This window comes from Bidens hawaiensis, unplaced genomic scaffold (assembly GCF_021521415.1).
Source record: "Bidens hawaiensis isolate Kalapana, Puna unplaced genomic scaffold, B.hawaiensis_p1.1 tig00007139_1, whole genome shotgun sequence".
Lineage (NCBI taxonomy): Eukaryota > Viridiplantae > Streptophyta > Magnoliopsida > Asterales > Asteraceae > Bidens > Bidens hawaiensis.
In genome coordinates this window covers 1,359-26,407 of record NW_027491492.1, presented here as the reverse complement: position 1 = coordinate 26,407, position 25,049 = coordinate 1,359, and the positions used below count along the sequence as shown (strand labels likewise).

General features: G+C 32.7%; 3 protein-coding genes across 3 annotated transcripts; all 3 read right to left on the bottom strand.

Annotated features, from left to right (window-relative positions):
- Window positions 1-1,516: 1,516 nt before the first annotated feature.
- On the bottom strand, window positions 1,517-6,947 carry LOC143634616 (tRNA (guanine(37)-N(1))-methyltransferase 2-like). The gene is made up of 10 exons (XM_077102649.1): window positions 6,824-6,947; window positions 5,599-5,696; window positions 5,362-5,466; window positions 5,201-5,261; window positions 4,979-5,054; window positions 4,119-4,632; window positions 3,383-3,541; window positions 3,189-3,295; window positions 2,484-2,558; window positions 1,517-1,687 (listed from the first exon to the last, which is right to left on the bottom strand). The coding sequence occupies exons 1-10, from the start codon at window positions 6,916-6,918 to the stop codon at window positions 1,628-1,630; spliced, it is 1,350 nt and encodes a 449-aa protein (XP_076958764.1). The 5' UTR covers window positions 6,919-6,947; the 3' UTR covers window positions 1,517-1,627.
- A 6,287-nt stretch (window positions 6,948-13,234) lies between these two features.
- LOC143634674 (3-hydroxyisobutyryl-CoA hydrolase-like protein 3, mitochondrial) lies at window positions 13,235-17,583 on the bottom strand. Its single transcript, XM_077102691.1, has 10 exons — window positions 17,430-17,583; window positions 16,295-16,396; window positions 16,091-16,155; window positions 15,164-15,298; window positions 14,974-15,070; window positions 14,732-14,861; window positions 14,445-14,623; window positions 14,239-14,366; window positions 14,055-14,156; window positions 13,235-13,425 (listed from the first exon to the last, which is right to left on the bottom strand). The coding sequence occupies exons 1-10, from the start codon at window positions 17,539-17,541 to the stop codon at window positions 13,324-13,326; spliced, it is 1,152 nt and encodes a 383-aa protein (XP_076958806.1). The 5' UTR covers window positions 17,542-17,583; the 3' UTR covers window positions 13,235-13,323.
- A 1,354-nt stretch (window positions 17,584-18,937) lies between these two features.
- On the bottom strand, window positions 18,938-23,827 carry LOC143634673 (VIN3-like protein 1). The gene is made up of 6 exons (XM_077102690.1): window positions 23,780-23,827; window positions 22,983-23,034; window positions 21,326-21,944; window positions 20,682-20,992; window positions 20,114-20,578; window positions 18,938-19,767 (listed from the first exon to the last, which is right to left on the bottom strand). The coding sequence occupies exons 2-6, from the start codon at window positions 23,032-23,034 to the stop codon at window positions 19,178-19,180; spliced, it is 2,037 nt and encodes a 678-aa protein (XP_076958805.1). The 5' UTR covers window positions 23,780-23,827; the 3' UTR covers window positions 18,938-19,177.
- Between the last annotated feature and the right edge of the window lie 1,222 nt (window positions 23,828-25,049).

Sequence of the window (25,049 nt, the reverse complement as noted above, 5' to 3'; positions counted from 1 at the left end):
TTTGATGGGAAATATAGTGAAAGATTAAGTTGTGTGAATATGTTATTACTTTAGGTTATATAAGAATATAAGAACAATGCAATATGCAATGCCATGCAATTGTGTGTGGGCTGTCACATTCCATATGGATAAGTGTACTTTATTATTAGTCTTTTTTATTATATTTTTTTATATATACTTTTTCGTCACCAAAATGGTTTTCTTTCGGTGAAGTTTCCCATATAAAGTTATAAACTATTTAACCTTTTCATTTGATCTTTTAATGACTTGAATTTTTTTTTCAAAAGTGAGTCATCTAGTTGACAAGTTGTGGGAGGGTTAACGAGTCGAGTCAAGTCGAGTCAGGACATGGCTCACTTTAAACGACAAGACAGGTGAAACAATGGGTAAGCAAACAAGCGGGCTTGGTTTAGGCTCGGCTTGTTTACAATACGGGACGTTTGATTAAACTTTATATTGATTTTAATCTTAAATATTACAAGTAAAAATTTTTAAAATAACTACGATTTAATTGTACAAATCTATATAAAACTATATATATAAGAAGATACTAACCAAAAAGTGTGAGATTTTAAAAGTCATTCTAAAAAATATAAAAAAGATTGTAGGAAAAAAAAACATGTATAAAGTAAAAGTTAAAAGATATTTGAGTACACTCGTTAATTCCAAAGAATTTAAGATGATACGTAAATATAAAATAAAAGTAGAGTAATTCCACTAAAATATTGCACAAAATTTTTGGCCTTTCAACTTGGATCACAAAAGTTTTATACTTTCACAATAAACCTTTTAGATGTCATGTACCCGCATCAACGTACGGTAGTTTTCGAACATATAATGCATTTAACCCGCTCCACCGCAATACACATATAGAAATGTTTGTTTGATGTAAAAAACACATTATTCTAATGATTTTCTCAAACCACCAATTGAAATAAAAGCGAACATGCAGCTTTAAAGATTTAGAAAATAAGTATCTTTCATATAAAAAATATTGTACACTAGACTACTACACCTATGGGTCCTGTGTGCTACCCAAAAGGGTTAACAAAGTTATGAAATGATGGTTGAGTCATAAAAGCTAAGTCATACTTTTTTCAGGAAAAAAAGAAAAAAAAGATTAACCAACACCCTTAAACATGTTTTAATTATACTTTCCAGCCAGAATCTACGTGTTACATTTTCACATTTGCTTTCTTTCTTTCAACTTTTTTTTATTAATTTAATAATAATATATTTATTTTAAACCAAAAGCATAAAGATGTATGCATGTATGTATATACTCCTGATGCAATTCCAGTCAAGAAGATATGATTTGTCTATAAAGATCATGATTGCATCTTCTCTTTACTTATGTTGATCTTCATAATCAACTTCTTTATATTATATCATATTATATTATAGTTTTTGTTTATTCGAAACGGATATCCTAAAATACGCGTTAGTTAGCGAGTTAAGGAAGATGTCATTAAGCCACTTGACGAATAGACGGAAAAACTTTTCTTTAAAGTTTAAACTTTAAAGTAACATGTAAATAATAATAATGTAACATGTTACAATATTAAGATCAAGAAACATACAATTATACTACCTAGCAATGAATTTTGTTGATTTAATGTTTTTTTTTTCATGCTACTTCATTGATGCATGATTCTTCGGGTAACCGAAAGCTTAAGCAATACATTGCCTGCAAGACGAATTAACAAGAGTAAATTACATATTTCGTCATTTATGTATACAGCAAATTTCAGTTATGGTTTAAACTAAAGATACATCCTTTTATGTTTACATTTTGTATCAGATTTCGTCCTTTCGACTAACGGGCGTTAATTTGTACTTTAACTCCAGCCATGTGCACCGTATATGAGGGTAGTTTGGTCTTTTTACTAGTAATTAGTGATTGAAGTTTTTTTTGGAGAGTTATGATTTTGAAAAGGATAATTACTTGTAAATAGAATGACTAAAAAGACGTTTATGTGGAAAAGGTCATACGTTACGAAAAAGGTCCTCTAAGTGGAAGTAAAAGTCTCGAATTAGGTTTAAGAATAAAGGATAATAAGCTCGATTAATAAACAAGCATGAGCGTATTATTTATATAACTTTTAACTTATATATTAAATATATATTTACCTAGCAATTATTATTATGTATAAATATAATAAAATAACTAAATAATATATATTATGGTATATTTAAAAACTATAGTTAATATATATAAATAATTAAATAATAAACAAGCCGAGGCCAAGCTCGAGCTTTAGAGCTCAAAATGAGCCGAACTCAAGTAAGTTAACGAGCTTAGCACGAGCTCGGGCTTGGCTCGTTTACACCCAATAACATGATTTTATTTGAACATTTATTAGTTTGACAACAAATAATAACTTATTATCCAACATTGGTTATTTGACCCTCCTAAATTTCTGATGTATGAATCTTATTAAGAATAATAAATCAGTTTAAAATACTTTCTATCAAAATTTTACCTTGTTTGGAGCAACATCTCTAACTCGATGAAATACCGGTTCGTGTATCTTAGCATTCAAGAGTGATTCTGCCTCCTGCAGAGAAGATTCTTATTATTATCAATATTATTATTAATAGGGGTATTGGATTTTAATAATCCTAACTATAGGCGATTGGCCAATAATAATCCCAACTGAGTTTATCGCCATTGGAGATCCCAAATTTAATAAAACTGTCCCCCGTTAAAAAAAAGGTTAACAGCGTTAACTTTTTACCGAATTTTAAACTGATTTTTAGGGCTTTTGGTCGGAAGGAAGATACGAGTCGATTGAGGTAAAACTTAGCTCAAAACGATGCTCCAAACGGCTTGATTAGTGCTTCAAATCAAATGCTTGAACTTCCAATTAACAAAAATTAAGCCGTTTGGAGCATCGTTTCGAGCTAAGTTTTACATCAATCAACTCGTATCCTCCTTCCGATCAAAAGTTCTAAAATATCAGTTTGAATTTCAAAAAAAAAGTTAACGCCGTTAAGTTTTATCAACTGAGAGCCGATTTTTTTAAATTTGGGACCACTACTGGCGATAAACTCAATTAGGATTATTATCAGCCAATAGACTTTAGTTCGGATTATTAAAATCCAATACCCCTTATTAGTATTATAAAATTATCATTGTTATTTGTGTGTGTGTGTGTGTGTGTTTTGGTGAAGTACAAAGCACTTACTGAAACCACTGAATCTTGTGTCTCGGTTGATCGGATGAAGCAATAGCAATGTATCCATGGTAAAGACCCTTTCCAATAATTCCACTGTATAAGGCCTCTAAAAACATCTACAATAAATATAAATAGATGACTTCAAATTTTATTTATAATTCATATCAATCGCGATATAAACTATAAAACATGCAAAAATTTACCAAGAAACTGTAAAGCAGAAGCAGGTAGATTCATAACCACGTGATCAACATGTTCCCAAGATTTGTTGGTAAACGGCACAGAAGTTTTTATTCTTTTATTTTTGCTTCCTTTTGTCTTCACAGCCACATGACCGTCAACAGATTTTAAACTTCCATTTTCTGTCAGAAAGATTAAAATGTAAAAAATTTAACATGTAATTCATATTTCCGTTATAACTGAACTTGGGAAGAAATTTAAAATATGTGATTCTTTCAGCAAAAGGTCCAATAACATTATTTCATAACAAGCTAAAATATATAATCTATATATGTTTATTAATTTTGAAGTAGTAGATGGTGATATTCATATTCCACCTCAAATATACTTATTTCACTATTTTCAGATTTTTAGTTTTAAATCCATATGAGAACTTTTTTTCTTGCATATTCATTTTTTTATGAATGCTTTATACTATTAGTTTAATTTAAAATATAAAAATACACCAAAACGTAAAAATAAAAACATAGTAGAATTTTTATTGATATTTTTACTTGTATATTAAAAGATCTATAAAATTTTTACTTTATTGTGCTAAAAATATATCTTACAAATTAATAGTGTTAAGAATATATGTTACAAACTAAAAATGTTAATATTCTTTATTTAAAAATGAAAACTAAGAACTAATGGTAGAATATGTTCCACAAAGGTATTATTAACCATATAGACAATATTAAAGGTTCAAAAAAAACATACCAGAATTCTTTTCTTCATTGCTTACTTTTACATGTTCTTGAATATTACAATTCCCTGAAGACGCTAAACTCGAATCAACTTCTGACTCACCATCGGACACCGTCATTAACTTAGACATGAAAGCTCTTGCATCCATATTATAAGTACGGATATTACTGTTAACTTTATTAACATCTGCATTAATTTTCAGATAACGAACACTGTCGGGATTCAAATCATTAGCATACACTAAGCATCCTTTTTGTGCAGCTGGAATAGCAAAAGGACCAATCCCTGCAAACATGTCACATATAACATCTCCTTGGTCAAACTTGTTGACCAGCCTTATGTGTTCATGCTCCAGTCTTGAATTCCAATAGACCAACCCGTAATCCAGCTTAAAGGTTGCACCATATTGCTTCACCTCAGTAGCCATATCCGGTTTTCCCGCCAATATTTCAAATTTCGGCACACGAAACTCATTTGCTATTGAACCAACTTTATTGACAACCGTCTGGATTCTGGGATGATTTTTCTGATAAAAAAAGTTCAAAATGATTAGAAAATATGACAATTAGATTTTATCTCTAACAGGTCAACAGTCAAAATCCGCAAAAACTGTATTTTAAATTTTAATGCATAAAGCCTCCTATACTATTTTGCTAAAAGATTGTAATAGTATTTTGTCACAACAAAAACTTAAGACTAAAAAGAGTTCTGGTCAACCTGGCCCGTTTTGACCAACTTGCCCATTTTGTCAATAAACTGAATATCTTTATTTCCACGTGTGATGCATTAGAACACTAATAAAAAGTACTTTTCAACAGTTTGTTAACACACAAAACATGTTTAATGGATTTAAGTGGAAGTTTGACACATACATCATATATGACTTTTGCAATTACATCCTTGTACGGAAGAAGTTCATCAGTTATATTCAAATGAGCAATGTGACCTGAAAAATAAATTGAGGTCAGAGTTTAATACAGAATGGAAAAAAAAAACAATTTTGTTAAAATCCACTTTGTGCGATCTTGAATTCCATTAATAATAAGACTATATACAAATTCCCAAATTATTTAATGCGTACAAAATACTTAACTATGGTTTCAAAAGATGATGGCACCTCGAGTCCAGGAGGCAGAACCTGCTTAAGCACATGGTCTGTACAAAAATAACAGTCGCTTAAAAGTATACAATTAAATATATATTTTGTGCAAGAAACTAGAAACCGAATAAAAAACAGGTTAAAAATCAAATTCACCTGCACTCCAATATGAATATCCAAGCGTCACTGTGTAAGGAACTGTTTCGATCTTGCATAACTTCTCTAACTCATTGAGTTTCTGAGTAGGAATATCTGAGAGGTCTGCTCCACAAAGTAATGATTATAACGTTATTTTTAAAATAAGAAGAAAACATTTAAGTAGGTTATAAAATGTTTAAACTTTAAACAACGGAAACACTCAGACAAGAAGGTTGAATGACAAATGATTCTTACCAGGATTTTGTACCTTTTCAGATAATATCACATAACGAGTTTTTTCGCTCGTTGGGTCTTCAGTGATGGGCTTGATTCGCGGTCTGTCAAGCATGTGTCTAAAACCATAACAAAAAAAAAACTTTGATCATTTGATGTCAAAGTCTAAAAAAACCAAAAATCACAAATATTGCATAGCGTTTATGATTTATGAGAGCTGATTGACGCTTCTATAAAACCACATCACCACCCAAAAATAACTTAACTTCCTCAGCGTGATATACTTATTAATTTAAGGCGTTAACTTTTTCATACATAATCAATAACAAGAAAACATATAATTAAAAAAGATTGTAACAGACTTGGTCCTGTGAGTTCTGCAAAATTATATGGAACAACTAAAGTTCATGTGGTAAACAGAAACTCCCTAATGTCTAGAGGTGTATATGAGCCGACTCAAGTTCACGCTCGACTAGCTCAAGCTTGGCTTGTTTAACTTATAGAGAGCTCGAACTCGTTTATTAAACAAGCTTATAGGCTCCCAACCCATCTCGAGCTTGTTTAACAAACAAGCTTATTTTAGGCTCACAAGCCGTCTCAAGCTCGATAAGTAAAGCTCGAGCTTGTTTATTAACCAATCTTATTTAAGGGTCACAAGTCAGCTCGAGCTTGTTTTATAAACATGCTTATTTTAGGCTCACAAGCCGGATCGAGCTCGATAAGTAAACCTTGAGCTCATTTATTAAACAAACTTATTTTGACACTCAAGCTCGAGCCCGTTTAATCACAGCTCAATCCGAGCTATTTACAAGCCAATCTCGAGTAGCTTGCGAGCGACTTGGCTCGGTTACACCCCTACTAATGCCTAAGTTAACATTCAACAAAAGCACAAAACTTTATTCATACTCATTAGGCTCGTGAGTCGGCTCAAGCTCAATAAGTAAAGCTCAAGCTTGTTTATTAAACAAGCTTATATAAGGCTCGCATGCCAGCTTCATAAGTAAAGCTTGAGCTTGAGCTCGAGCTTGTATTATAAATAGGGTAATTTTAGGCTCGCGAGCCGGACCAAGCTCTATAAGTAAAACTCGAGCTCATTTAATAAACAGCCTCGAGCTCGTTTAATCTCGGCTCTATTCGAGCTTTTTATTACACCTCTACTAATGTCTCTACTAAAACTCATGACTTAAATGATGGTAAATTTAACATTGAACAAAAGCACGAAACTTTATTAAAATTTGATTCATACCCATTAAGCAATTTAGTTGCAGCCTTGCATAACTCTCTTGGGATTCTAAGCGCTAATAGCTTCAATTGCACGTCAAACTTGCTTTTATCCAACATTGCACAGTCCTTCAGTATCCACCAATAACAGCTTCTGTAATTACTCCTATTATACAAAATTTCAATTCGTTACATAAACAAGTGAATTGGACTTCAATTAATAATATATTAATATTAATATATAATATTAATGTAATCAAATTAGTAATCGAAACATTTACCGGATTTGCAAGGTTTAGGGTTTTCAGATGTGAAATCAAATACATTGATTCATTTCGGCGGGTAACGGGTTGCTTAAACGGGCCGAGAATTAGTTTTTACATAATGGGCCTGAGAAGTTGGGCCTTATGGTCAAACTGATAATAACATTTGGTAGATTATTAATAAAAGGTATATTGATTATTATTGATCTCAACTATTATATTTTGGTCGTTGTCGATTCCAATTAACGAATTAGTTTCTGACGGCCTCAAATTTTAACATATTTGTTCCCAACGGTCTGCGGCTAGCAGAATCCTAACGCCGTTAGTTGCAGATCGTCGGGAAAACGTTTTTTTTCTGGAAAACTCACATTTTTTTCTAGAAAAACTCAACATTTTCGTCTCAAACATCTTTGTAACTTTGTATCAGACCTTTAGGAATATTTTTCTAGTAAAAACCCCAATTATTGAGGTCGTCGGAACCCTAGAAACATCGTCGGAATCAGGTGGTGGTGCTCAAGTGGTGGTGGTTGGTTGGTGGTGAGTCAATTGGTGGTGGTGACGGTATTCAGGTGTGTTTTCTAGGAAAAAATGCGAGTTTTTCGGCCAAAAACGTTTTTCCGACGACCTGCAACTAACGACGTTTAGACTCTGTTAGTCGCGGACCGTTATGAACAAATACGTTAAAAGTTAAGACCATCAGGAACCAATCCGTTAGTTAAGACCGGCAGTGACCAAAATTCAATAGTTGGGATTAATATAAACTCAATTTGTAACATCCCCTAATATTATGATAAATAAAAAAAGTTGAACCAACAAATAAACAAATATTTGTAATATATACATATTTTTATGTGTAGCTTTTTGGACGGTTCACAATGGCTAAAAGCCTAAAATAGTACCAGTGGCAAGTGACACATAGGCAAAGAGAATTTACAAGTTGATACAAAAATTATATATGTTGGTACAAGAAGTCACACCACCTAACACAAATACATTTTAGGATTACTTACCTTCTTATTTTTTTTATACTTACCTTTTTTATGATTATCTGTTAAAATCATTTTTTTCAAAGTTAGTATGGAAGTGATATAATGAACACTTGGTTGTAGTGAACAAACTTGAAGAATCGGATTCAGATGATGATGATCTTGGTAATGTATGGAGGTAATTTAGTTCTTTTATAATATGTTATATGAAGGCTTTTCTATATACATGGCATTGCTTATTCTTTACTCAAGTTGTGACACCATCTATGTGTATTCAGTCTATAGTCATCATATACAATGCTTTTATTTCAGGGTTAGTTTGATCAAAAATATGTTTTTGATAGTCTCAGTTTAGTAATGTCAGTTTTTTTTTACTGTAGAGAGCATAATATCAGTTGGTACGTATAAATGTGTGATTTAATATATAGAGTGTATCAATGCCACATATAATATATCTATTTGAAACATTTGTATGATGCAAGAGGGTCTTGCAGTTTGGAATATAACAATTAATTGTGCTACACTTCGAATTATGTTTAAACGTGCATTTTTTCAAGGGTATATACGATTTAAACAGATTAACCAAGCATGAAGTCAAAAACCGCTCATTTCCAGGGCGGAGCACACATCAACACAGCTGATATGGTCGATTTTTGAAGGAATTGCGGAAGATGGGTTGGATATGGCAGAATCTCCGTCGCCGGAGTTAGCTGGAAACTTTTGAGTAGGGTAACAAGATTCAAACTATAGCATCTACATATAGATGCCATCTTTTGTAGCAGGACTTTTCTTTTTTAGGTAGAATGCCAACTTATAGTTGTAAGCAAATCCAAGAATAACGAAATTTGTATTACAACATTTATACCAAGTTAAAATCCATTTTTATGTTATTGATAAGACGGTTATTTTAGCAAACCTTTTGTTAAACTTCTATTATGTGTTCGAACTATATAAATAGAATTTAATTCTTAAGATGGAGTGTGAACTGTGAAATATTTGATTTTTGTTTGTTTACATAAATATCTATAACACCACTCTCACCTTACTCTTTAGTATTTTTTAAACAATAAAACTAAACAAACATGTGTTTTGTGCAACTGGGCAACACATTTTTGGTTTATGGCTGATCAAACATGTACCATTAAAGGTAGCTGCATTTCGTATATTGACTACCTGTAAACACACAAACGCGCGCCGCAACGCGCGGTTACAAAATTCAAAAGAGATGGCTAATTAATAGTTATACATCAATTTTAAGATTATGATTTTATGGTTTTGTTTGATGAAAACATGACGTACAACGCCCTTATATATATACATAGAATCTTGATTTTACGATAAAACACAATAGTGGAACAAAAAACTTTTAATTGAAGGGTCACGACTTATTTTTTTTAATTCGTAGATATACAGTTATACACCGGTTAGTTTTTTTGGACTCACTGCTTTACAGTAACAACTAGTAGTAAGCATAGCCAATCATTTATTGCTCGAGTGTTTTTAATTTTTTTTTAATTTTCAAACTAACTAACACGCCCTCTAATCATCCTCCTAAATCTATACATGTTTCTATACAAGCGTTTAAACGAGTGTTTTTAAAATTTGCACGTATATAAGATGAAAATGTTATATATTTATTATATTACACTTATAATATAACAAACTTTGAAGTATAGAAACCAACCCGACCATCAACTAGCCAGTTCAAGTGTTCAACAAGTCCAACCTACAACCAACCGATTAAATACAGACGTTCAAATAGACTTAACCATACAAGTTGCATAGCTAGTTCATAAACTATGATATACTTCAATAATCGCAATTTATACATGAAATATAATCTTGAGAATCAACACTAAATTGCACATAGAAAAACATTATACATCATTCTCAAATAGTCTAATTCATCTAATTTCTTCATATCATACTTATATACACCAATGAAGAATTGAATACAACCATATACTCTTTCAAAAATCGACCAAAACTCTCATCTAAAAGCATGCAACAAAACACGAAAATAACACCTCTAAAGTTAATCGTACTTATCATTCCAACACATAAGCATAGTGATGCAACGCCTGAGTATGTAAAACCTAGTCTTCTGATGCTTGGCTAGAGTCAAACAACGTCGCTGGGGAGTGGATTTTCGACGAAGTTGTCGACGGTATTCTGACGATGATCTAATCAGGTACGAATACGTATTCATTTCGTGTATTTTTTGGGTGATCGGAGATGGGGAAGAACTGGAGTAGTTGTAACTTGTAAGTTGTAACACCACAAGAATATGAGTTAAGTGGTTCACAATGTCATATTTATATAATGTAAGGTATGATAATTAGGTCGTTAATGGTCCTCCCACTTTATTTGACTTTCGTGTTATTTTTTTAATAATTTGACTTGAAAAAGACATTGTATACGTATAGCCCTTGTCACATATATATGATTCTAGTATATGAAAATCTCATAATATTTTAGATGTTTGCCTAATACAATAGTGTTAGTGTATGACGTTATTGCATCCGTATATATTTATATCCGAAAATCGTTACAAAGTTTTTTCTGATGCGTAGATATATGATTCTACTTTCTAAAATGTGCATATAAATACACGCTTTTCTTCATTTAAAATGACACATACTCTTTCATTTATATTATCATGTTATATTACTGGGTTTGGTGTTTATGCATTCTAATATTGTTTTTTGGCCGTGTGTCAGTGGATGTAAGTTATTGTCTTCTATTTTTAGTTTGACATTTTAAACCCATTTTATTATATTTTATTTTCATAATGGTTTGCTAGATATTATATCTTTAAAATTTAAAGATACATATAAATACATTTTTTTCTTTATTTAAAATAACACATGCTCTTTCATTTATTATTATCATGTCACATTATTGGGTTTGGTGTTTATGCATTACGATGTTGTTTTTTAATCATCGCTGTAAGTTCTTGTCTTCTATCATTAGTTTGACAGTTTAAACCCATTTTATTTTCAAAATGGTTTGTTTGCTAGATATTATATATTTAAAAAAGTGCATATAGATACATTTTTTTCTTCATTTAAAATAACACGTACTCTTTCATTCATTATTATCATGTCACATTCTTGATGTTGGTGTTTACGCATTCCGATGTTGTTTTTTGATCGTCGGTGTAAGTTCTTGTCGTCTATCTTCAGTTTGACAATTTAGATCTATTTTATTATATTTTATTTTCAAAATGGTGTAGCTAAATTTTATATTTTTAAAAAGATGCATATAAATACACGTTTTTCTTCATTTAAAAAAGACATACTCTTTCATTCATTATTACCATGTCGCATTCCTAGGTTTGGTGTTTATGCATTATGATGTTTTTTGGTCATCGGTGTAAGTTCTTATCTTCTATCTATTTCATCATGTTACTTAAGTTGTAAGCGCAACCGTAAAACATGATGGATCCGGAACATTAGTATCTCCGAAACCAAAAAATTGTAAATATTTTTAGAGGATTGATTCATGAATCATGAAATATATACATGTACATATTCTCAAAATAATAAGTTATGAATACATTTAAATATTAAATTTAAACCTTAACCAAATCTTGACCAATATGTTTCATGATTTTAATGGTTTTTGAATCACCCAATAATAATACACTTCTTCTAGAACTTTGCCAAAAAACATTAGTCATCAACTCATGCACGTATTCATGTTTTGGTAAGCCGCCTTTCAGTTATTCTAAATTTAATATTTAATATTTGTTGTTAGTTATTAACTACTAGTGATGCACTAATAAATAAACATTACATATGCTCTTTCCAGAAAAGTTTTTATTTATTTATTAGTTTGATTGTGGTTGATAACTTTCTTTATATAAATTTTTATTAAGTGAAGCTAGAAGTGTTTAAAAGGTTAGTAACATGTGTCCAACAATATAAAACATATAAGAAATAGATCCAATAACAATTTATTCTATAGATTACATCTTACTTGAACATAACGTTAGCTTTAACAGTATTGGATGGTTGATTCGAGTATATATATCATTTGTGTTTGTAAGTGATATTACGATATATCTACAGTTGAGCTGAAGTAAACGGCTAAGGTGACGTGACATCAATCTCTCATCCAAACTTTACGAATGTTATTTAGTTGTTCACAATCAGTCATAAGAATTAGCCTTCTTTTATTGGTTATCTGATCCAAACAACTATCAACGCACATCAGTCATACTGAATCGCCCTCATACCTTCCGCATTGATTACGTCAAAACCACACCGTTTAGGTGTTACCCCCTTTGCAAATATATTTCTTTTCTAGTACAACCGTCTAATCAAAATAGCCTTTTACTATAAATGTTCACAATAAGATCCACCCGGTTTTGACACAATATTATGCTAATATGGTAAGTACAGCTTTCAGAAAAACTAAATGGATGGTTGGCCGAATAGACCAAAGCCGCCAAAAAGGTTTAGTTTCGGGCATTTGGTGACAGTTAGGGTTGGAATTTATTTATTTATTTATTTTACACGGAATTGCATCGTTAGATTTTGAAAGCTCTAACAATTGTAGGTTTCAAATCAACCGGTTCGGTTTTGAAGACCAGTTCCAAACCGTGAACTTCGGCCAAAACAAAAATTTAGCCTGGTTTAATTTTTGAACACCCTTAGTTTTTACAAATACATCTAAAATCAAAACATTTGTTTTCCATAATTACAAAAGACATCTAAATTAGCACAATTGCAAAATTCTTTTTTGCTATTAGACTCTTGAATAAAATCAACAAGGTAGATCTTGCGTCAAAGGTTCTAGAAGTTAATGAAACTATTAACTTGTCTTGTATTTGTATATTTTGATGCATCCAAGTCTCCAACTACTACTAAAAAGAATCTTCTGCTTAGAAAACTTCAAAAAAAAGTATTTTAATCATTGGCAAAGCTTGGATGAAAACGCATGGAGAGCCGCACTCAATAAGTCAGTATTATTGCCTTTGTAAACATGTAACAACCTACGCGTTATAAAGTTTATAAAAAAGCGGATAGAAGTGTTTTGTGTCCCGCCAACCTGACCCGACCTAGTTATGTAACGAGTGGTTTTAAAATGTGTATACTACGAGTATAGACTTATTTTTAGCATGAATTTCAGGATGAGCATTCGACACGAATCAAACTTGGCACGTCAACCCTTGTATAATTCATGCATAACATAACTCTATCAGACATACAAATATCTTAAAACTTACAAGTTACAATGATAGTGTAAACCTGCAAATATCACTAGATGATTCAAACACAGAGTTCTTCGGTCTCCGAGCCCAATGGTTCAAAAAGAGCTTCCACGTCGCTTGTTTTAATTTCCTCTAAGCTTGGTGGGTCCCACTTGGGATTCTGGTAAGTTTACAACATTATTAGAAATAAAAGCCAATTTATGACACGATTTATCAATACGACACAAAGTTAAAGTGTTAAACATGTGTAACCGAGTTCAGCCTACATGAATAAAGAAGTTTCACTAATCATTCAATGAGGTAATAAGCCAACACAAGACGTTTAAGACCGATTTATCAAAACGACTTGAATCTAAAATGTTACAAATAATGCAATCAAATCAATCAATCATACCCACTGAAGTCCCACCAACAGCAAAGCTATAAGTAGGGTCTGGGGAGGGTGGGATGTAGGCACACCGTACCTCTATCCAAAGGGATAAAGAGGTGGCTTCCAGAGAGACCCTCAGCTCTAAAGTACATATGTATAAAGCAATACAAAGGAAATCAAAGTTCAACAGTAATATAAAATACTAATAATAATAATAATACTATATATATGTAAAGAAAATACCATTCTGGTGTGTGACCAAAATAAGGAAAATAGAAGCCCTAAGGTATTCATTTCTCCCTAAAAATGTTACAAATAATGCATATAACATAAACTAGTTAAGGATATTTTGAATTATTTATTTCATCATGTTATTTGTGTAAATTTGAAAACTATTTTTATTGAGAGAAATAACAAACCTGATCCTTATCCACCAATACTGCCCTAACCCCTTCAGCAAAATCACTTCGAAGCGAAGCCCTTAATGCAACTCGGTATTCGGATTTCATAACGCCGTTTAACTAACCACAAGCATAGAACAAACGATGTTATTATTACAAAAAAGTCACCAAATATATAAACGAAAAAAATACAGAAACTCACCTTGGATAACTCGTTTTCATTATGTCCAATTGCAGACGCAACTTTAGAGAAATACTTTTGTGTAAGAACAAGAGAAAACGGAGCACCTTTTTTAATCCCTGAAAGAGCCTCTGTTGCCCACTGTGAAACTGCTCATAATAAGATGTTATTATTTGTTACAAATGTAAAAAAAAGAGTTACAAACTCTATTAAGCATATAAGTTAACCTGTTGCATCAGCACTTTGCTGATGTTGTTCAAGTTCTTCCACTATTTCTTTAACAGATTTATTTGCACCAAATGTTGAGATTATACGAGGCAAGAGTAACTTCAATCGCGGCTCTGAATCGGGTTTGCTACTGTATTTTGCCAATATTGCTTCGAGATCACTATGTGGATCCTCTGAACTGTATAAAGATAACAATGCGTGTACATGAAACACAGCCACTTCCTGATATAAATTCCATTTAAATAAATAAATACACACACACACACAAGGATGGTAAGAGATATACAATGTAACTGATAAAAGTGCTTCCTTAAGTGAGCCCAGATCTCCCGATGGAACAAAGTGGGTCCCGAGGCCTGCATAAAGTGCATCAGCTGGAGTAGAAATCCTGTTTCCAGTTATTCCAAGATAAGCACCTGTGTGCACAACAAACATAATGAGACAAGAATGACATATAACATATTATATCGATTTGCATCACAAAATAATACATGTGTATAAGATATATATGAACTATCACATACATACCAACTGATCCTTCTCCTGGACTTTGTGCTGCTATGTAAGCAAATCCAACATCCGGGAATAAACCAATTCCGTTCTCTGGCATACCAAGAAGAGTTTTCTGAAACAAATCATTAATGTAAGTAATTTTGTTTCTAATAATAAATTATGTTCCACAACTAGATTGTTATCAGCTCTAAAGGAGGCATGTTACCTCCGTTATAACTCTGTAACGACCATGTCCAGATAGACCAATACCAAATCCCATCGTCACACCATCCATGAAGCTTATGTATGGCTTTTTGTAGTCAGATATTTTACAAATAAGTGAGTATTCAGCAGCATACACCTGTACAAACAAAATTTAGTCCTTACCCGACATATACATACATAAAGCATAGCTATAGCAAATAATACTGTCATATATATACACGATAAAGCAAAATTGATGGTTTTTCATGAGAAAATTGATATGATGTAGTTCAAAGTGCATCCAAATTAGAAAAAAAAATAATAAGAGAAAATTATTCAATAGAAATTCATAAAAAGGACTACACTATGAAATGTAGTTAACATTAACAAGTATTGATTCAAACTAATTATGTAAAATGCTGCCATTTGTACTTAGCAGAAGCTTACTACTGCATGTTTACATGTTCTTCATATTTGAACACAAATGAACTGGAACAGGATTATCAATGAAAACTGTTGGAAACAACTTAATAAAAAACGCAGCAACAACATGATTTTGTAAGAAGTCCTCACGAGTCACGTCTCTTTTCTTGTTTGTTAATAAAGAACAAAACAATTCAACCACACAAAATACAATAACCCTAAACCGTCCATTTATACTAAAACTCTAACTTGCTCACCAACACTCCTCATTCGATTCAAGCTAGGAAACCAAATAAACTAATTAAAATAACCAATACTCATTCCTAATTAATAAATTAAACCAACTCCAACTTAACCTCTAAAAACTTTATCAAGATTAACCCTTAAAAAACCGATAACAATGTCAAGATTTCTCAGCTTGGGTTTAACACATCACATTGCAAACTACATTATTGCAGCCAACGGTCAATGCTATTACAACAGGACATTTGAAAATTGTAACAGAGTGAAGATTATTAAAAAAAACCTTTTGCACCAGAGGCGTGTCTTTGTCCTTTTGGATTTCAGCAACGAGTCCCTTTATATCCATTCCTGCATGAACACAAATATTAAACTAGAAACTTTCCATAACCAAATATTAATATCGCTTGTTCACGCCAATGAGGCGTAAGCAGACTACAGAAATGAACATGACAGTTTATTATATACAATAAACTCTGGTTTATTTTACCTGCTGAAAATGCACGTGATGAACTTCCCTCAACTAGAACACATTTGACGTTTGGATCCGTTTCCCATTCATCAAGAAAACTTTTATACCTTAAATCCATATCTGCATATTCACCAAAAAAAAATGAAGGAAAATCAATTTTCACTTTCAGTTGGTACTTCAAATCCATCATTGAAGATGAACAGACTAAACTCATTCAAATAGAACTAGAATAATGACCAACCCTAGGGGAGTGACTCATCATGCTGCAAAAGTAGGGCTGTAAACGAACCAAACCGAACAAAGCCTTGTTCGCGTTCTTCCGTTATGCATTTATCGAACAAGCAAGCGGTTCACGACTGGCTAATATAACAAAATTTCTCGTTCGTGTTCATTCATTAAGGGAATAAACTTGTTCGTGAACGGTTCACGAGCACAAATAAACACAAACAATGCTTTATTTGATTTATTTGGCTAACCGAAAATGATCAATGTCAACAGTTCAGTCCGGCTACCAAGTTTGTGCTAGTGTTTTCTTTAACATTCATATTCATATGTTAATTTATTTACATATAAATGAATCACATCACAGATAATACTCGTATATATATACATTATTTGTTTTATAGTTAATAATTTTGCTTACATCTATATAATAAGATTAGAAAAGTCATTAAAAAATATTAAAAACCTTGAACAAAGATTAACAAACGTTCACGTGCACAATTTAACGAACACAGCAGCCTTTGTTCGTTTCATTCATTTAGTTAATCGAGTGAAACACCTTATTAACGTCCGTTCATTTAATAAACAAACAGTTCCCCAAACGTTCGGTTCGTTTACAGTACTACGCAACACAAATAAGCAAAGGTAGCACATATAGACAAACGACAGCTCGAGTCGGAATCTAATTTCGCGTAAAGGAATCCTTGGAATGTAAACTAACTGATACTGCTCTTATAAGTTAGTAATAATAACCTAGAATACAAAATCAAGTAACAGGAGTTATATGCTTGCAGTGCGTACAGGTATAGCTAGCTTAATAACCAGTGGTGTGTGATTGTTGAATCGTGGAAGTATTTATTAGTTACGAATATTGATTGAAAATTAAATTATTATGTTATTAATAATAATAATAGGATATGTGTGAGGTGACCTAGATTCATGGCGTTGAGAGCTTTGGGACGATTGAGAGTGATAACAGCCACACCGTTTGGCAATACGTTCCCCTTAACAAACTCAAACTCAAACTCGTCTACGGAAGCCATGGTTGCGAGTGGACTTGGAGAAGACGGTTGATCTGATTCAGTAGACTACGAGAGTAATTAACGAATCTCACTATTAAAATATATAATATAAAATGAATATAACACACTGTATTTAACTAAACTCCAGACATAATAATATTAAAACAAGAATCAGATGTAGCATCAGACCGGTTAGTTGTTTTGGGATTTTATTTTTTATAAAAACGAATAACTAACCGGAAAAATTCAGCAAGGTTTTAAATTGAATAAGAATTTAGTTCGGTTTTTGGTATCAACCAGATAGCTTCTTTTCTTTTTTTAATGTTTTTTGCCATTACTTTTTATTGAATTGGTTGAGTTAATTAAGAGTCAAAAAATTAAGAGTCATTAAAACAGTTCCGAATCAAGGGAATGGTTAAAAGATTATCTCTTAACCATTAAGAGGTTATGAACATTAAAAGGTAGTCTTTTAATAATCATTAAAAGGCTACCAGACAATAGAGGTGCACAAATCGGTTAACCTATAACCGGTTTTTTTGCTAACCGTTTTTTTTTGGCGGGCATTAACCGGTTATATCGGTTTTTCAGTTAGGTTAGTAACCGGTTTTGACCGGCTGGAGAAGCGGTTTTGACCGGTTAGGCCGGACCGGTTAACCGGTTAATAACCGGTTTTTTATAAAATAATAATTAAAAAAATCAGTTAACCGGTTCGGTTAACCGGTTTAAAATCGGTTTTGAATTCAAATATATAAACCGGTTACTAACCAGCGGTTAGGATCGGTTAGTAACCGGTTAGGGTTGGACCGGTTACTAACCGGTTACAAAATCGATTAAAAATCGGTTATCCGGTTTATTTGTGCATCTCTACCAGACAGCCCCTAATAAGCTAAATAACCAATTTTTGTTATTATGTTTACTTTTGTCATTCGATTGAACACCTAATTATATGTTAAGTGAATGAAAATGTTCTCAAAGGATGTATCTTACAACATTCGAATAACACTTGTTTAGTACTTTTGTCATATTTGGCTTTATTTTTTTCAAACTAACAATAAAAAATTTATTATAACGATAATATCAAACCAAGTGTCATGTAAGTTATATAAACCAGTTACCCAGCATAGTAGCATACTATGCCAAAGATAAAACACAATCATGACTAGAGATGAGCTCCATTACCAACCAACACCGATCCCTAATTTCCCAATCCCGGTTTTCTTAGCACCTTGGCACCAACGAACCGGACGTCCGTTTAGCAAAAAATTCGTTTAAGCAACTATGATCATTGATCAAGACATATTGGGTTTTAAGAGAACAATCCATTAAGTGGAAATGAAAATGTACATTGATAAATGCTTCTGTGACACTAGCAGAAGGCAATGATACATAAATAAGATCATCTCTACATATAACTAGACAATATTAATATCACTAACTTAGATTGAAAAATGATGATAAATTCGGAAAATATGAAAATAGATCTCAACTTCCCACTGATTTCTGACTAAACAAGTTCGGCAACCGTATCCCCTAACAAGATGCCTATAAAAAACAAGCATAAGTTATCAGCATATGTTTCGGTTAACAGGTCACAAATAAGTGAATGTGAATTAATATATTAACTGTTTCTCACTGTTTTCAGTAAATTTCTCCAGGTTCAATGCCACAGTTTACTGCAAAATCCGTTTCTAGGCCTTTTGATATTAAGGATGTCACCAAACGCGTGAACCAGCTGTCCAGCTAAGCTGCATGGATCATCAATCAGGGTTTGAATAAATGTGTTGACCACTCTACGTTCCTGTTCGGTTGACCTTAAACTAAACCAGGTTAACAGCTTTAATCTAAACTCTTGCTTAATATACCCTTGGCACTCCAACCACCGGATGATTTTCACACAATATTCAAAGTTTTCATCCAAACTTCCGGACCCATGTTTGCGGGCCCCAAGGGGTGACCCGTTAATCAGAGTGCTATCACAGTCAACTGTCTCTTCATTTGTGCTAGCAGGCCTCTTTCGTGACACTTCACCGTTAGATACATGGTGGGCCCAGTTTTCGGATTCACCGCTTCCGTTATCGTGTTCACCGTTTACTCCTTCCCTGTAAGAATCAATTGGAGCGACTATTTCTTCGTTTAAATCTGGTACAGTAGCAACATTCAAGTCGAGTCGTTTTAGATCTGGGCTCAGTTCCTCTGATTTAGGTGTTTCGGGCTTGATCACTTTACTGAGCTCGCTTAGATCTGCATCTGAAATTAAGGATGCTTGTGGTTCAGTTAAGTGGTTAACCATAAACTTTTGACGAGTGCTATATTTATATATACTAGAAGTCTAGAACGACATATACGATGTGACATCACATTTTTTTGAAAAAAAAACTACATGCTATAGATTGAACAGGTCATACTTTGCTACAATCAATTATAAAACACAGCTTGATGGCTGGAATCGGTTACTAAAATTTTAAAAAAATCTGTAAAGGTTTGTTTTTATTCTGTGATTTGCCCTTATGTTTATACGAAAACTCGTACAAAAAATAAGATTAATGACAAACTCATCCCTTAATATTAACCAGAATATATATATATATTTTACCTGAAATACTATCCAAGTAGCCTTGTTCTTGAGCCCAGGTAAATCGTAGGATTTTTCCAAGTTCACGAACCTTAAACCCCGAGTCAGATTCAACATCTTTTGCACCCGAGGTTCCTTCATTATGAGGAACCGTGACAGAATTAGGGTTCTTATGAATGATTTCCACACTTCCAGTGAAGCATTTGGCTTCTGAGTGTCCTAGATCACCTGTTTCAGTGTAGGATACGACCCTAAACATGTATTCAGTGCAAGGCTGCAAATTGGATATCAGAATTCTTCTTTGAGATCTTGGGAATGTTTTAACAGGATCTTGCGTGTGCGTTGGTTCCGTTGTTTTCGAGTACCATAATTTAAATCCAATAATATCGGTGGATAATGCCGTGGATAATTCTATTAAAACAAGTACTACAGAAGTAGCTGTTACTTCTTCAAATATGAATTTGCATGCTGCTGGAAGTGAACCTTCTGCAAGAAAGAAAATAGGGCAAGTCTATATAAAGTTTGAACAGAAATTACTCGATAACATTCACAATAAATTGTAAACAGAACATAAATCCATTAAATATACCTTTGCCTTTCATGCTTGTGCTAGAAATTGTAGCAGAGAATTCATCTGCTTTTTGAATCACGGTAGTACAAAGTGCTTGAACTTCACTTGCAACAGCAAGTCTGCTTACAATGCCACGGGCCATTTTGGACGAGCCTCCACTCAGTGGGCCCACCTCAGTTTCCAACTTATTTTTTGCCTCTTTAACAATTTCGTGGAGTTCTTGAAACCGTGATGTCCCATCCAAAAGTCTAAAACTCAGATATATCCTGTAGCAGAGACTATCAACACGCCGTGCATCCTTAGCAATAACCAACTGCTTCTTCCAGTACCTACAAGAATTAGAAGTCCAAACAAGAAAAGAAACTCAGAAATAACAGAAATCTAATAGATCAGAAACATGAACAAAACTTGGAGAACTATAACCAGTGAATGTTCTTTTTATATTGCAATTAGAAAGGAAAAAAAATGAAAATATTAAAGATGACATATTTGCCCCCATTTACTTATAAATGAATTGACTTTAATCCCTAACATCGTCAAATGGGTTGTGTTAAAAGAATTTTTGGTCAGCCCATCCCACTTGACCCACCTTATAAGATTGTATGTTTTCATTTCCCGCCTTTAGTAAACTGTATGTAGAAACAAAAGAAAAAAAAACTCACCCGAGAATCCCTGAAACTTTACCACAAGAAACACAGCAGTAACTCCCATCTAACTGCATCAACTGGCCAAAATTAACCACCCCAACTTTTTTATGCTGGAGGGCACACTCAATATGGCAAGATAAACCACACGATTCCCCACTGGAAGAATCTGAGGTGCATTCCAACCATAGACTGGGATCCTTATTATCATCAAACAAGTGGCAAATACAACAAGAACATCTCTTGCAAAAGGTGTCAGCAACAGACAAAACCGCTCTACATGCAGAATTCTTGCAAATCCAAGTATCCGAAAACTTAGTGTCACCATTTGATTCTGTAAGCGAAATCCGAACAGGGTTTTCGCCTTTTCGGTTCTGTTTCCTGGACAGCTGAGACTTGGGGCTTACAGTTGCTTTTTTGGGATCTTGATTTTTTAACATTTTTTTACTCGATTTGATGGATGTTTCGGCCATTTTATGTTTTGAAAAGACGAATTGATTTTTTCTCTCTTTGCCACAATCTTTTGGTGTGCCCAACCTCACAAACTCTTGAAGTGGGCAGAAAGTTCTTGATGCATCATCTGAGTGACTGTTTTTCTCGGGGGTGCTGTGAACACCGGAAGATATACTTTGAACACCTGATAATAAAAATAATAAAAAAAGTGAAATACATAAGAAAAGGTGAAAAGCCAAATCAGTTATAGTCTATTACCCAGTAATTCAAAAAGAAATAAAGTGGGGTCTAATCATGTGTATCGAACTTACTTCACTTTTTTAATGGATAAATGAAACTGAAAATCATTAAAGAAAGAAACTGATGATGCACATGACAAGAACTATGTATCAGTTTTTGGTCAATAACCGATCCAATAAGAACATGTAGTGAATTATAACTTATAAGAGAACTATCATGATAACCTATAGGACATTCAAAAGAAGCGTCATTAAACTATCTCAATGATTAGAAAAAAGGCTTCATACATAGCAACACACATATAAAGGTGTAACAGTTAAACAGACCTGCCATGAAAAAGAAGAAAAAATTACCAAATAAAAGTGCTAAAAGATTTTTGACTTTTGCAAAACATACTCAAAAGGAAATTTGAGCTTAGCAATTACCCATAAGCATCTTATACGTTCTTTTGCCAAAGAAATGTTTAAGATCCTTTATACGTTTGATCAAAACCATTAAAAAAAATTCATGACTCACAAAAAGTCAATGACCAAGTAAAAGGAGAAATTCAGAAGTGTATAGCTTGACAATCTTTCTGTAGTACGGAACTTTTTGCATAAAAAAAAATTGAATTAAGATAAATGAGAAACAAATGAGCCACAATTTGATAAATGCATGTATAAAAATAGTACATAAAGTGCACCCATAAAAAAGTGAATACATACTGTCTAATTATGAATTGGATATAAAAAAAAGCAGGTGCTATATATTTGCAAAACTAATCACCAAACATGGACTGATAAACATTCAAGCATAAAACCATATAACCATGACCATGAGTTAAACAAGATTAATAATAAAATGCAGCTTAGCATTTCAAGATTAATAATCAATGCGAATGAAACTGTATCTTCTATCCAATCTCCCCATTTTAACTATCTTTTTAGTCTCAGGCGTATAAAAGGAATACCGAGTGTATTGTGGAGATATATATCATACTCACCTTTCTTTCTACAACTTCTTCCATACTTCAGAAAGGTACTCTGGCGAAACATCTGCAAGAGCAGGCCAACCAGTTCATAAATCATTGTTTTTTCTTTAGTATCCTTTAAAGCACATCAATCAAAACCAATTTGACTTTAGGTCACACTGTTCTGATTTAAATTGCTTATTTTGGATTATAACTAAGAGCCACATTTTTTCACTATTACTGATAATAAAACAAACCAATAATAATACTGGCCTAAAAACTTTTCGTTTTCTTTACGACCATAATTCATTAAAAGCGTTACTTCATCAGAAAAAATAAGTATGCCCCGTCCAGAATGTTATATTGCTCCCTTTAACTTGATAGCAATTAAAGTTAAATTAAATACCACAAAGGCACAAATGCAATCAATATATTTACAAAATAAGGTTAAAATTTTTACAAAAAAAGAAAGGTAAATTAGCAACTAAAATCTTTGCCCACTGTTTCCTAGCCCTTGCCTATTATTGACCTTTAGGTGATCGTGTGTGTTTTAATAATCTATTGTAAGAAGATAAATTACAGACCATAATTAAGCAAAATATAAAATGATAACTGCCTGCTAAAATATTTAATAGTTTAAGTTCGCAGCTTTTCTCTGATGGATGCACCAGTGTGGATTTTAGCATAGTTGGTATGCATTGTTCAAAATGTGCAATTACCAGCAGAGTCTATCCTACTAATAATTAATTAATATCTAGACATTGTGAAATAGCATAAACAAGTTTCTGCAATAATATGCACAAGAAACAATAGAGAAACCAAGTTCTCACCTTTAGCAAAAAATACTTCGTCTGTATCCATAATGTCTAAGCAAACCCTCGCTGCGATGAAATTAGCAAGAAAAAAGTTAGCATTATCCAGGTTGCAGTGTAATAAAATTGGTATTTAAGACATAAGATGTAATGTAATCATTAAATTCTTATGGTTTAAACTTTACATAAAATATGAATATTATCAATCACAATCCACAGCTTATCCAAATAACTAACATAAATATTTGACATGGATTGAGACCTTAAGATGATCACATCTTTCCCTGTCATGTTATTTTTCCTCATCAACCAGTCATCCCAAATTAGGTAGATCTAACTTTATGATTAATAAAGGTTTTTGTTAGGTATGCAACTACAAAGAAGCATAATAACTAACAGATCACTTTATCTACCTTCCCCTGTGTCACAGCAAGGTTCAGTGTGTTATACTTGTAGCATCTAAAGACAAACTTTTCATATATTGTTAAAAACACACACCTCCAAACTAGAAATGAGCATTTTTTACCGAATACCTGTACCTACCTAACACAATCGGTAACGGTACCAGTATTCGTATTTTCATGATTTCTGTATCGGCACCATTCGGTTTCAGCATTTCCATTATTTTCAATGGCACCGGTACGATACCGAACTGAATAAATCAGTACAGTAACAGGACCGGTTTTTTTTTGGGGGGGGCTATTTTTTAAGCCTTTTATATTAAAAAAAAAACAAATTTACATAACCCAAATGATAACCAATAAGCCCATTAAAAAATTAATTGTTTAAACCCAATAAAAAATACTCTTTTTACTAAAAGCCCAGTTTTTTTCTCCCAAAAATTTTTATCAATTCTCGGGGACGGCCTTGTACGATATTCGGTACTTTTACTCGTTTCCTGTGGTACAGTGCCAAATACCGCTACCTACCAAACACAATCGATACCGGTATTCTTATTTTCATGTCTTCTGTTTCAGTACCATTCGGTTTCTGTATTTTTGAAAAAAATCGGTATGATACTCAGCATACAATTTTACGTTTTCGATGCAAGTACTTTTCGGTAGATCTCATCCGTACCTACTCCAAAAACAAACCTAAACAGAAAACATTTAGCTTAACCATAACCTAATTTCACAATACTGTTCATACATTGTCCAATCCAGATCCAAACAAACAACAGTAAACCAAATAATTAGGTAAACAAACACATTGCATCAGATTCATCAACAAATCATACAATTCTACGAATATCACATCTCTAAACCTAAACAAACCCTAGGATATGGCA

What these genes read in the sequence shown, in the direction of transcription:
- LOC143634616 (XM_077102649.1), bottom strand. Translation starts at nt 6,918, where the DNA reads ATGTTGGATAAAAGCAAGTTTGACGTGCAATTGAAGCTATTAGCGCTT. An exon ending in CCATCATCTTTTGAAACCAT is followed by an intron (nt 5,055 to 5,200) that starts AGTTAAGTATTT and finishes AATTTATTTTTC; the next exon opens with AGGTCACATTGCTCATTTGA. An exon ending in GAGATGTTGCTCCAAACAAG is followed by an intron (nt 1,688 to 2,483) that starts GTAAAATTTTGA and finishes TTCGTCTTGCAG; the next exon opens with GCAATGTATTGCTTAAGCTT.
- LOC143634674 (XM_077102691.1), bottom strand. Translation starts at nt 17,541, where the DNA reads ATGGCTTCCGTAGACGAGTTTGAGTTTGAGTTTGTTAAGGGGAACGTA. An exon ending in TCTCAACGCCATGAATCTAG is followed by an intron (nt 16,397 to 17,429) that starts GTCACCTCACAC and finishes GTGAATATGCAG; the next exon opens with ATATGGATTTAAGGTATAAA. An exon ending in ATGAAAACGAGTTATCCAAG is followed by an intron (nt 14,157 to 14,238) that starts GTGAGTTTCTGT and finishes GCTTGTGGTTAG; the next exon opens with TTAAACGGCGTTATGAAATC.
- LOC143634673 (XM_077102690.1), bottom strand. Translation starts at nt 23,034, where the DNA reads ATGTTTCGCCAGAGTACCTTTCTGAAGTATGGAAGAAGTTGTAGAAAG. An exon ending in AAGAAGTTGTAGAAAGAAAG is followed by an intron (nt 21,945 to 22,982) that starts GTGAGTATGATA and finishes TTTTATTATCAG; the next exon opens with GTGTTCAAAGTATATCTTCC. An exon ending in CTACTTGGATAGTATTTCAG is followed by an intron (nt 19,768 to 20,113) that starts GTAAAATATATA and finishes CCTTAATTTCAG; the next exon opens with ATGCAGATCTAAGCGAGCTC.